This window comes from Ziziphus jujuba, chromosome 6 (assembly GCF_031755915.1).
Source record: "Ziziphus jujuba cultivar Dongzao chromosome 6, ASM3175591v1".
Lineage (NCBI taxonomy): Eukaryota > Viridiplantae > Streptophyta > Magnoliopsida > Rosales > Rhamnaceae > Ziziphus > Ziziphus jujuba.
In genome coordinates, this window is record NC_083384.1 from 6021330 (window position 1) to 6035520 (window position 14191).

At 35.5% G+C, this 14191-nt stretch overlaps 1 protein-coding gene across 1 annotated transcript; it reads left to right on the forward strand.

Annotated features, from left to right (window-relative positions):
* Positions 1 to 535: 535 nt before the first annotated feature.
* LOC132803955 (myricetin 3-O-rhamnoside 1,2-glucosyltransferase UGT709G2-like) lies at positions 536 to 5440 on the forward strand. Its single transcript, XM_060817822.1, has 3 exons — positions 536 to 1034; positions 4983 to 5058; positions 5227 to 5440. Exons 1-3 carry the CDS (start codon positions 536 to 538, stop codon positions 5438 to 5440), a joined length of 789 nt encoding a protein of 262 aa, XP_060673805.1.
* The last annotated feature ends 8751 nt before the right edge of the window (positions 5441 to 14191 follow it).

Below are 14191 nucleotides of genomic sequence, written 5' to 3' on the forward strand. Positions count from 1 at the left end.
ACGTACAGCAGGCCAACAGCCTTAGCCTGCATGCGTTCCTAAGATACAAAAGTTTTCTGCCATTCCATCAAACATCAACAACTAAAAACAAACAAGAAACACTAATAAAACAAAATATTAATTCAAAAAGAGAAGTTCGTTAACATAAACGGAAAACCATGACAATATATGACCAACAATATTAACGACGACGTCGTAAATATATAATAAAGAAAGCATTTTGAATTTCAAAATAAAATAAATAAAATACACGAATAAGAACAAGAAGAAATTTAAAATACATACATATACAGTCCGTCTATGGTGCGGACGGTCCTCATGTGGATTACAGTATTAGTGACGGTTTTTTATAGTATTGGTGACGATTTTCGAAGAAACCGTCGTTAATACTATGAAAAACCGTCATTAATACTGTGGTCCTCATAAGGACCGTCCTCACCATAGAATTTCCGTATATATATATATATATATATATATATATAAACTTGTGAGAAAGTCTAAACTAAATTTGTGTATTGAATTGGAAGGCTCAAAGATGGAGTTGAAACCCCATGTGATAATGGTTCCCTTACCATTCCAAGGCCATATTAAACCCTTCCTTTGCTTAGCACAGCTTCTCAGCCAAACCGGCCTTTACATAACCTTCGTCAACACCCGCTATAACCATAAGCGCTTCTCCAATCTCTCAGCTCTCTCCCTACAGTTCCCTAACCTCCATTTCGAGTCTATCTCCAATGGCATGCCAGACGAAGATGACCATCCATGTCCCCTCACTTATGATTTCTACGGCTTGAAGTACCAAGCTAAAGAACATTTGAAAGAGCTTATCGGTACCCTTAGCCAAAGGTCAGAAAATGCTCAGTCGCTGTCGATCACATGTATCATTGGAGATGGAAGTGTATCTTTTCCTGTTGATGTGGCGGAGGAGTTGGGGATCCCTGTGATTTCCTTTTGTTGTCATAGTGCTCATTACTTGTTGGCATATATTTGTATCCCTAAACTCATTGAAGATGGCCAGCTTCCTTATCATGAAGGTTAGTATAATTGTAATTTGTTTATTTTGTTATTATTAAGTTTATTTTGTTTTTATTTTAATTTGTTTATTATTATTATTTTGGTACAAAAATAAGTGGCCGATGCTTTTTGAAAAAAAAAAATATTGGTTTTGCTGTGTATATATACACATCGTACATAATTCAAAAAGTATCGATTTTACTGTGTATGTGTACACAACGTATATAACAAAGCCAATATTTTTTTTTTCAAAAAGCATCAGCTTTGATATGATCTGCACTATTAAATTATTCGAAGTATGTATATATATTTTTGTTCACTTTGTGGGATTCAAGTTTACATCATTACTTATCTGATTCCAAAAGAAAAATGTGATTTACAAAGGTTTCCTTTTATTTATATTTTCTCGTTTCTTTCGATTACCAATATCTGTTTTATTCTTTCTATCCTCTCTTGTACATTCGTTTGTATTTTCTTATCATTTAATAAATTTCCATGCATTAATATAAATTTTTCTACCAAAAGTGTTTATGTCAGGACCCGTCCAAAATTCCTTCCCCGGAACCCTAGACATGCCCTGATCCCAGGGAAATACCACCGAACCTTCCAACGGAAAATCTGACAGCACCTCCCCTAAGGGTAGGACTAACCAAAAATTTACCTGCACTGAAAACACACTTCTAAAAACATCCCCTTTTCCTCCCACGTTACTACAGATTGGTTCCACAAATTGCAGCACTTCAAATAAAAACAGCAGCAACCCAGTGCATAAAAACAACTACACGTTCAATACAATGTACAGAGCATTTTACAGATACATATGGAATTTATAAAATGACAGATAAGGAAGCAATACAAAACAGAGAGGAAAAAAGGGAAGAAAAACTTCCTGAACCTTCGGCAACGAACTGAGACGTTAGGCTCGCCCCGGACAATCAACGTCTCCAACCTGGACCTAGGGGAACGGAATTTAAGAGTGTGAGATGCTAATCATCTCAGTGAGTGACCCTATCTACTGTACACCTTTAATAATAATAATATAAAAATAAAGGAATTTAATTAACCAGTACCGAACAATTAAATAAATAAATAAATAAATAAACAATTAAAGTAATGCTTTCTCTCAAAACCCTCACTATTCACTCCGTTGGAAATGTTCCCCTTTTAAAACATTTTCACAAAACCTGATAGTCGTACTTCCCGAAAACCAATGAATCAAATAATTTAATAAACAACAATTAAATAAATAAATACCCCAAATATAAATAAACTGCAATAATTTATAATAAACAGAACACCAATACTGTATGAGTGCGTCTAAAAATAAACATTAATAACCAACCGTACCATTTTCCAAAATTACCGTGGGAAATACATTAAATGCACACACTTACCATCCCACATATTTTTTATTTAATAACCCGGTACGAAACATTGATAACCAACAAACCACAATTTTCTCGAAGTACGAGATGCAACCATAAAAATACCGCGGGCATAATTTATAAAATTTAAACAAATATTTTCGTAAAATATTTAACCCAATTATGCCCAAAAACTTAATACTGAAAACCACGTACAAATACTACCGAAATACACTTTGCTCATGCATAATAAATTAAACCACAATAAAACCATAATTAAATCACACCACATGAGCATAATTTAAATACCAATTTAAACATAATTAATTGCCCAAAAATGATATAAAATCCAGACACAATCAATTACTGAAAATACTTGCTCATGTGTAATAAATACCATTTAATCACAATAAAATAATAATCAGGAATTTCTAATGACCCCAAAATTTCATTTAGCACCAATGGGTAAATATATATAAAATAATATTTTTCCCGATTGTATTTAAAATACGCCACATGAGCACAATTTACAGATATCCAATTAATACCACATAAAAACAATTAATTACCCCAAAAATATTTTTAAAGGTGGGTCACTCACCTGGAGCACGCAATTAACCTACGATCCACCATGGAATCAATTTCATGACTCACCGGTGCTCCTAGAACAAAATTCACAGACAGTCAAATAAATTAATATTTTATTCGGGTAAATAATACCCGGTACCCGAGGGGTCAAACACAAACGTTAACCAAAATGGTCGAATAATATACCGAATCGAAGCTTGAGCGACGAGGATTACATATCCGGTCTCCATCGACCCCAATTCCGCCAGAGGTGGCCGGAATTTGGTCGGGAAGCTTCGGCCGGTTTTGATCTTGAGGGATCTTTCAAACGGTGGGGATTTTGGGCAATCTAACCCCGGAAATGGACTCAGAGGGGTCGAAAATAGTGGGATAGAGGTATGGGACGGGCTGGGTTGGTCGGAAACGGCGAGAATTGCCGGAAAAACATAACCGGCCGCCGCCGGCTTCACCGGCCCGATCTGGGCGCGTCCGGCGGCGACAGGCCGAGAAATTTGGTGGCTGAGGTCGTGGCGGGCTGGGCTTCCTTGGTGGCCGGCGCGTGAGGACTATGGGTGGCCGGAAAAAGTGCAGTAAGGAGAGAGAGAGGGACGGCCGGTGGCAGAAAAAAACTGTGTTTTTTTTTTTGTGTTTTGGTTCTCGGGGAAGAAGAAGGAAAAAAAAAAGGAAAAAAGAAAAGAAAAAGAAAAAAAGAAATGGTGTTTTCCCACGTGGGGAAAAGAAAAAGAAAAAGAAAAGGAAAAAGAAAAAGAAAAGAAATAAAATAAAATATATAAAAATAATTAAATACTAATATTATTATTTAAAATAATAATAAAAATAATTTGATTTTAAACATGGTTGACATGTGGTATTTCACCATGGTGACACATGGTCACCTTCAGTAAGTCACATGTGGCACATCGTTACGCGTTTTAAAAATAATATTAAAATAATACGGTATTTGAAAAACTTTACAGGTCCATAACTTTCAAACCACATGTCCAAAACGGACGTGCCGCTAGTCTACGGACTCGTATCGACGAGCACTTCACAACCATGACCTTGCATGAACAAAAAGTCAACCCCGGCACCCCTTGGACAGTTTGGACCTCAATTCGTTTTGCTCAAAACTTTCAAACCGTAGCTCCGATTTCAACGTGCTACCAGTCTACGAACTCGTGCCAGCGTGTACTTCGTAACGGTACCTCAGTCAACCTAGAATTCCAACCGGATCAGAAAGTCAACTTTTGACCCCTTCGGTCAACGGTCAACGGTCAACCTCGGTCAACGTGCAAAAATTCCAACATGGTTCGGGACGAGGTGTTATAGTTTATATTTTTAATTTCAATACCAAACAAATGTTAGCTTAGAACAAATAAAAATACATAATTGACATATATATTACATATGGTTCTGGAACATTATTACCAAAAAATTAAAGGAATATATTCTGGAACATGAGATAAAATTTTATAGAATAGAATATAGTTCTCAACTAACCGTGTGAGATTTTTATTTTTAGTTTGTTTTGTTTTTTTTTTTTGGGTTCAAAGAAAGACACAAATCATAGAATCAACATTGAAGTGGCTGGACTAGAACTAGAAGGTCATTTGAGGCTCAAAGATCTACCAGACTTTTGCATGTTAAAAGACATTAATGACCCTGCCTATCAGTTCTTTGTCAACAAGGCTCTGGCCATGACTCGATCATCAAGTGTTATACTAAACACCGCTGATGATCTTGAAGCTCCATGCCTCCCCACCATTGCAAACTTCTGTGGTCGAGCTTACACAATCGGACCCCTCCATGCACTTCTAAATTCCTAAATCAGACATAATCGCTCTCAGCTAACGGCATTGCACGGCTCTCTTTGGAAAACCAAACATGATTGCATGACGTGGCTTGCTTCTCAGCCGTCTAGATCTGTTCTCTATGTCAGCTTTGGAAGTCTTGTCAAAACGTTGTCAGCCCAGCTTTTGGAGTTTTGGAATGGCTTGGTTGACAGTGGCTACTCTTTCCTGTGGGCTGTATAACCAGATATGGTGGATGAAGAAAATGACAACAGCGTCATTTCATTCCCTGAGGTGCTTGAAATCGGGCCAAAAGAAAGAGGGTATATAGTGGATTGGGCCCCACAAGAATGGGTCATAGCCCACGATATTGTGGGTGGGTTTCTAACCCATGGTGGTTGGAACTCTATCTTGGAGAGTATTTTGGCGGGAGTTCCTATGATTGGTTGGCCCAACTTAGGTGATTAGAGGGTTAATGTTGAATGTATTAGGAACAAGTGGAGAATTGGCGTTGAATTGGAGGCGTGTGACAGGTGGACCATACAGAGAACAATCAAGACATTGATGGAGGGAAGGGAGGAGTTTCAAAGGTCAGTGGCCAAAATTGTGAAATGGGCTAGGGATAGCATTGGCAAAAATGGATCTTCCTACTACAATTTAGAAATGCTTTTTGAAGATATAAAAGAAATCAAAGCAAAGAGTTGATCTGTAGGAATAATATATGAATATTATATGCATGTAATGAGAGTGGCATTTGCTATACAAAAATTAAGTATCGACTTATATTTTTATAATAAGTTTAATATTTCGGAATGGATGAGTTCTAAAACTCTTTTGTTTGGATCAAGTAAATATCTTATTAAGTAATTTGATATTCTTTAATCAAATCTAACAATAACCAAATTTGTTTCCAGGAAAAAAAAATATTTATATCCACACATTACAAACCACAGCCTCCTCTCTCATATGATTTGAAATCACAAATATTGATTGTTTTACAGCTTAATGCCACACTGCCAGAAAGAATGTTGTTCTAAGGAAACACAATGGAACTATAATACACAAAAAGACAGGGACTATATAACTTTTAATAACACAAAAACGAGGAACAAAGTACAAGGTGGAGGGGCATCTGTAAACTCCGTCCCCAAGTACACCGGAAATTTCTCAAATTTGACCAAGGTTGACCGGTATTGACTGTCGTTGAGTGGGAAGGGGTCAATTGTTGACTTTTTGCTCCTGATGAAATTTCACATTGACCAAGGTACCGTTAAAAGGTACACATTGTCACGAGTTCATAGACTAGTAGCACGTTGCAAACGGAGCTACGGTTTGAAAGTTATGAGCAAAACAAGTTGAGGTCCAAACTGTCCAAGGGGTGCCGGAGTTGACTTTTTGTTCATGCAAAGTTGAGCTTTGACTCATGTATGGTTGTGAAGTACTCGTCGATATGAGTACACAGACTAGCAGCACGCTTAAATTGAACATCTGATTAAAAAGTTAGGGACTTGCAAATTTTTCAAATATAGTATTATTTTAATATTATTTTTAAATATGTGAATAGTATGCCACGTATGAGTTATCAAAGGGTGTCATGTGTCACAATGGTGAGACACCACATGTCAAGCATGATTAAATATCATATTATTTTATTATTATTCTATACAATAATATTATTTCAATATTATTTTATATAATTGTTTATTTATTTCCTTTTCTTTTTCTTTTTCTTCTCCCTCACGGGGAAAAAAAAACCACCCCCTCTCTCTCTGTCTCGTGAAGCTTCTTCCCCTCCCTCTCTTCCTCACCGCGGGTCATCTTCCTCCTTGTGCTGCCACCAATGCCGGCCGAAATGAGCATCACCACCATGCCTAGCCGACGACCCATCATGCTAGAAAGTCCACGGTGCTCGCCATCGACGGAACGGCCTGAGATGCGCTGGAAAACTCCATAAAAGCCGGCGGTGAGCTCCATTTCAATTTGTAGGATTTTGACCGTTTCCGGCCAAATTTTCGATCCTATTCCCCAAATTCGAGCGTTCTAAAACTGATGGTGGGCTCCGTTTGCCTCAATTCAAGCTCGTTTGTGGTGCACCAAGAGGACTTGCTCAACAGCGCTTCCCGATAGAAATTCTGACCGCCGCCGACGAGGTATGCTAAGTTGCTCTAAATATCAGTAATCTATGTTTCTTAAGCTTCCATTTGATGTATAATATGACAATTGATTGTGGGTATTTAGAACTTCGCTATTTTTGGGCTAATATTTATAAATGTTATGAAATTGAATAAACTATAAATATATGTATACGGGTGTATATATATATATATGTGTGCAGGTGTACACCAATGTGAGGTTTTGACATGTCTTAGAATTCTCAATGCTAAGGTGTTTTAAATTTTTGAGGATTTTGAGTTTATAAATGAGAAAGGTTCATATATATATATATATATGCTACCGGTTTATAGTGCTTAAGAGACATTTTCTTTGTCCTTTGTTTTGTCGTGTTTAGTTGTTTGCTTGTCTTATGGAATTGATTGTTGGCAGCTCTTTAGAAGGGTAATGTTAAGTTCCTTTGTACTTATGGGGATACTTGTTGTTAGTGATGCCGAATTAATATGAGTTTAATTTGGATTATATATGTTAAGATGACCATATGGAGGAGTTGTTGTACTTTATATACATATATATGTGTGTACTCAATTAAAAGTTCACCCACGGAAATGTTGTATGGCGACTAGGAAGCTTTGGTTGGCATTTGAGTTGTGTTAGTAATTGAAACATTTGAAATGCTTGTACATGGTGTACTATAGTGATGAGATCATGATGTCCAACTTTAACTCTTTAAATCTATATATATATGGATATAAATGTATGTACATATACATGAGGCCTATATATTTTTGTGTGTGTGTGTGTGTGTGTGTGTGTGAAAATATATGTATAGATATATATACATATCTATGTACTTGTGTGCATAAAGACATGTATACATATGTATTTTATATCTATGTACTTGTGTGCATAAAAGTATATCATATATGTTTTAAATTTTAAGAGATATTGTTATTTGATTTAATGTGTTATTTTTTATGTGATTTAAATATATTCGTTATATAGAATTTATTATATCATATGTGTTTAATATTTAAGAAACTGCTATTTAAAATTATGATGCTAAGTTATGTTGATTTAGTATATATATTGCCTCATATTTATATTTTGGGTTGTTAAATTAAGTATATTTTGTGTTAATTAAATATTTGAAAAATGAATTTTATGTGTAGGATATTTAACTAAGTTATTATTTATATGGAAAATCCCAAATTGTGTTGAATTGAATTATTGTGGAAGAGACTAATTTTATGAAATTATGATTTAAATTTTATTATGTTTATTGATGCTAAATGGAAATTTGGTTTATTAAGGAATTCTTGATTTTTATTATTGTGATTTAATTGTATTCATTATGCATATAAGCAAGGTGTTTTCATTTAATTAAGTGTATTTGGATTTTAATATTATTTTTGGGCATGATTTGGTTTTAAATATTTCGAGGAAAATATTGGTTTAAGTTTGGTGGTTTCAAAATTATATAATTATGCCCTTGGAATATTATTTGATTGATTTTATGATTTGGGAAAAAAATTTAATTGTATATTATTATCAGTGGATTTATGCTGGTGTTATTAAAGAAAAATGTGGGATGGTGAAATTGAAAATTGGTATAATTCCCACGGTGAATTTTGGAAAAATTGCGTATTTTAAAAATAAATATGAGTTATTTATTTTAGATGCACCTATACACGTACCGGTGTTCTGTACTGTATATGCGATTATGATAAGTGCGCAAGTTGTAATGTCTCCCGTGAGTTGCCATCGGACCGAGGGCAGGCAAGTTTGATATTGGCCATAAGCTGCCCCCCTCCATGGCCGGGATGACGGTTTAAGCAGCGGCGTTGTCGGGATGCCAAAGAGACCGTATGCAAGTTTCTCTTTTTAACCTCTTGTCAGTCGGTGCTCGGGATGCTGGATACCTTCGAGCACCACTAGTATATAGTATGGTGCATCAAGTATTTTTTTATATGTTCATACATATATTTGTATGTTATATTATTGATATTATACTGTATATACCGCACCATACGGAGGCGGCGAACCAATGTGGTCCATGTAAAGCTAGCCTCATAACTATGTTGCCTACGAGTCCAGGGGATCGGATGGCCAATAGAGGTAACCACCCCGGTTTGTATTGGTAGCAAAGTGCCAGTGACAGCTGGAATCATGGATCACGTAGCATGTCAGAAGTTATCCTACGTATCTCCATTACGAGCTTGCATATTTCATTCTATGCTATGGATTTTAAGATATTTGATATTTTATGTATTTATGTTATGTTATCTATTTGTGATTTAATTTCTTACTAATATTTTTAATCGATGTTATTATATTCTTATTACTATTAATTGTATTTGACTATTTATTTAATCATTATTGTCACTGTTATCGGGATTGTTATTATTATTTATAATGATTATTTTTATTGTAATTCCAATTCCTATTATTATCATTATTATAATTATAGTTGTTATTATTGATTATTATTTTATTTTTATTTTTATTTTTATTTTTATTAAGACTATTATGAGATCTTTAATATTAATTTTGTTATTGTTTTTCTTATTATTACTAGCCTTTGGGCAGGTGAGATATCCCTTGGGCAGGTGTGGTTATGTGATAGCCCTCAGGCAAGTTACATTAATACCATTATCATTAAAACATTTGTTATAGTTTTTTTTCTCTATTGTTAATGTGATGTTGTTTTGGTACTTCCTAGTGGGAATCGTTGGAAGACGTGCTCATAGTGGGAATCGTTTGAAGATGCTTCCAAAGAAGTTACCTAAGTTACGACAGCAAAAAGAGATCGATTTCGCCATCAAGCTGGCCTTGAACATCGACCTAATTCTTTACTGCCATATCGTATGGCTCTATCAAAGCTAAGGGAGTTAAAGGATCAACTGCAAAAATTGGTGAATAAGGGATTCGCTCAACCCGGCGTATCATTTTACAGGAGCCTGTTTTGTTCATGGAGAAAAAGGATGATAATCTAAGTTGTGTATCAGCTACCGACGACTTAACAAAGTGAGCGCCCGTAATTGATATATGTTGCTGAGTGTGGATGTGTGTTGATCAACCCCAAGGTGTTAAGGTATTTTTAAGATCGACTTAAGGTCCAAGTTTTGTCAATCAAGAATTTAAGGGTTGGATATCGTTGAGTTCGAAAGGGAGATGCTAAAGGAAGCACATGATTCGATGTATGCGGTACACCCCAAAAGTGTGAGGATGTATCGGATGCTCACTAAGTAATATTGGTGGGTTGGCACGATAAAGGAAGTTGCAGAATTCGAATCAAGGTGCTCAAGTTTAAGTTGCCAACAAGTGAAAATGGGAAGCAGAAACGTTCAGGGTAGCTTCAACCCTTGTCTAGACCCGTGTGTGGAAGTGGGAGCGACTCAACATGGATTCCGTATACAAGCTTTTCCACACAGCGAAAAGGTATAATGACATTTGGATAATAATCAACCAACTAAGTCAGAGTACTTCCTACATATGCGAGAGTGGTTTTCACCAGAACTATGGTGAAGGTTAACAAATACACTGGAGCGAGGCTCAACTACTACATTGTCTTCCACCACAGGCCAATGGATAAGTAGAGTGCAAAAGTTCATACTTTGGAAGTTATGCTGAGATCGTGCATTATGTAATTTCGGAATGAAGTGGGAATAAGTAATTGTTGTTGATAAGGTTCGTTGTAATATTAGCTACCAAGCGAGCATCAAGGTGTCTTCCTATGAGATTTTATATGAAAGGCAGTGTCGGACCCCATTATATTGGAGTGATGTAGGTGAGGGGAAGCACCACACAACGACCAACGTGAATTGGATGCGAACACCTACGGATGACTATGAATAAGGTGAAGGCCATCCGAGAAAATTGAAAGCTGCTCAAGATTGACCAATTAGTTAAGCCGATGTGTAAGGAAAAGATCTTGAATTTAAAGTCCGAGATTGAGTTTTTTGAAATCATCTCCGTAGAAGAGAGTCATACGCTTTGGTTGACAAAGGGAGCTAAGTTCTCATTATCTTGGTTTCTGCGGGGTTAGCGAAAGAATTGGTGCTGTAACGTACGAGCTAGCATTTTTGGAAGAGTTAACACAGGTATGTAATGTATTTTGCGCATTGGAGCTACAAAATGACATCGAAGACCTGTCATGTAAGGAGCGACCAGTGCAGATTTTGAATCACGAAGAATGCGTATGGGTCAATAAGACTATTTTCTCAAGTCAAAAGTCTCGTGGTGAATTAATCTAGTCGAGAAAGCGACGTGGAAGCTCAAGGCACAAATCCGCAATCAATATTCTTATGCATTTCTGTGACGTATAAAATTTTGAGGATGAAATTTTTGTAAGGTGGAAGATTGTAACACCCCATCCCGAAGTACACCGGAAATTTCTCAAATTTGACCAAGGTTGACCGGTATTGACAGTCGTTGACCGGAAAGGGGCCAAATGTTGACTTTTTGCTCCTGATGAAATTTCATATTGACCAAGGTACCGTTAAAAATTACACGTTGCCATGAGTTCATAGACTAGTAGCACGTTGAAAATGGAGCTACGGTTTGAAAGTTATGAGCAAAACAAGTTGAGTTCCAAACTGTCCATGGGGTGCCAGAGTTGACTTTTTGTTCATGCAAAGTTGAGCTTTGACTCATGCATGGTTGTGAAGTACTCGTCGATACGAGTTTATAGACTAGCAGCATGCTTAAATTGCACATCTGGTTAAAAATTTATGGACCTGCAAATTTTCCAAATACAGTATTATTTTAATATTATTTTTAAATATGTGAATAGTGTGCCACGTATGACTTATTAAAGGGTGCCATGTGTCACAATGGTGAGACGCCACATGTCAACCATGATTAAATATCATATTATTTTATTATTATTCTATACAATAACATTATTTTAATATTATTTTATATAATTGTTTATTTATTTCCTTTTTTCTTTTTCTTTTTTTTCTCCCTCATGGGGGAAAAAAAACTGCCCCCCCTCACTCTGTCTCGCAAAGCTTCTTCCACTCCCTCTCTTCCTCCCCGCGGGTCATCCTCCTCCTTGTGCTGCCACCAATGCCGGCCTGAATGAGCATCACCACCATGCCCAGCCGACGACCCATCATGCCAGAAAGTCCACGGTGCTCGCCATTGATGGAATGGCCGGAGACGCGTTGGAAAACTCCATAAAAGTCGGCGGTGAGCTCCATTACAATTTGCAGGATTTTGACCATTTCCGGCCAAAGTTTCTATCCTATTCTCCAAATTCGAGCGTCCTGAAGCTGATGGTGGGCTCCGTTTGCCTCAATTCAAGCTCGTTTGTGGTGCACCAAGAGGACCTGCTCAACAGCGCTTCCCGATAGAAATTCCGACCGCTGCCGACGAGGTATGCTAAGTTTCTCTAAATATCAGTAATCTATGTTTCTCAAGCTTCCATTTGATATATAATATGACAATTGATTGTGGGTATTTAGAATTTTGCTATTTTTGGGCTAATATTTATAAATGTTATGAAATTGAATAAACTATAAATATATGTATACGGGTGTATATATATATATATAAATATATGTGCGGGTGTACACCAACGTGAGGTTTTAACATGTTTTAGAATTCTCAATGCTAAGGTGTTTTAAAATTTTGAGGATTTTGAGTTTATAAATGAGAAAGGTCCAAATATATATATATATATATGCTACCGGTTTATAGTGCTTAAGAGACATTTTCTTTGTCCTTTGTTTTATCGTGTTTAGTTGTTTGCTTGTCTTATGGAATTGATAGTTGGCAGCTCTTTAGAAGGGTAATGTTAAGTTCCTTTGTACTTATGGGGATACTTGTTGTTAGTGATGCCAAATTAATACGAGCTTAAGTTGGATTATATATGTTAAGATGACCATATGGAGGAGTTCTTGTACTTTATATACATACATATGTGTGTACTCAATTAAAAGTTCACCCACGGAAATGGTGTATGGCTACTAGGAAGCTTTGGTTGGCATTTGAGTTGTGTTAGTAATTGAAACATTTGAAATGCTTGTACATGGCGTACTATAGTTATGAGATCATGATGTCCAACTTTAACTCCTTAAATCTATATATATATGGATATAAATGTATGTACATATACATGAGACCTATATATTTGTGTGTGTGTGTGTGTGAAAAAATATATATAGATATATATACATATCTATGTACTTGTGTGCATAAAGACATTTATACATATGTATTTTATATCATTCAAAATTTTGAAGTATATCATATATATTTTAAATTTTAAGAGATATTGTTATTTGATTTAATGTGTTATTTTTTATGTGATTTAAATATATTCGTGATATAGAATTTATTATATCATAAGTGTTTAATATTTAAGAAACTGCTATTTAAATTTATGATGCTAAGTTATGTTGATTTAGTATATATATTGCCTCATATTTATATTTTGGGTTGTTAAATTAAGTATATTTTGTGTTAATTAAATATTTGAAAAATGAATTTTATGTGTTGGATATTTAACTAAGTTATTATTTATATTGAAAATGCCAAATTGTGTTGAATTGAATTATTGTGGAAGAGACTAATTTTATGAAATTATGATTTAAATTTTATTATGTTTATTGATGCTAAATGGAAATTTAGTTTATTAAGGAATTCTTGATTTTTATTAATGTGATTTAATTGTATTCATTACGCATGGGCAAGGTGTTTTCATTTAACTAAGTGTATTTAGATTTTAATATTATTTTTGGGCATGATTTGGTTTTAAATATTTCGAGGAAAATATTGGTTTAAGTTTAGTGGTTTCAAAATTATATAATTATGCCCTTGGAATATTATTTGATTGATTTTATGATTTGGGGAAAAACATTAATTGTATATTATTATCAGTGGATTTATGCTGGTGTTATTAAAGAAAAATGTGGGATGGTGAATTTGAAAAATGGTATAATTCCCATGGTGAATTTTGGAAAAATTGCGTATTTTAATAATAAATATGGTTATTTATTTTAGATGCACCCATACACGTACCGGTGTTCTGTATTGTATATGTGATTATGATAAGCGCGCAAGTTGTAATGTCTCCCGTGAGTTGCCATCGGACCGAGGGTAGGCAAGTTTGATATTGGCCATAAGCCGCCCCCCTCCATGGCCAGGATGACGGTCTAAGTAGCGGCGCTGTCGGGATGCCGAAGCGACCGTATGCAAGTTTCTCTCTTTAACCTCCTGTCAGTCGGTGCTTCGGACGTTGGGTAGCTTCGGGCACCACTGGTACATAGTATGGTGCATCAAGTATTTTTTTATATGTTCGTACATATATTTGTATGTTATATTATTGATATTATA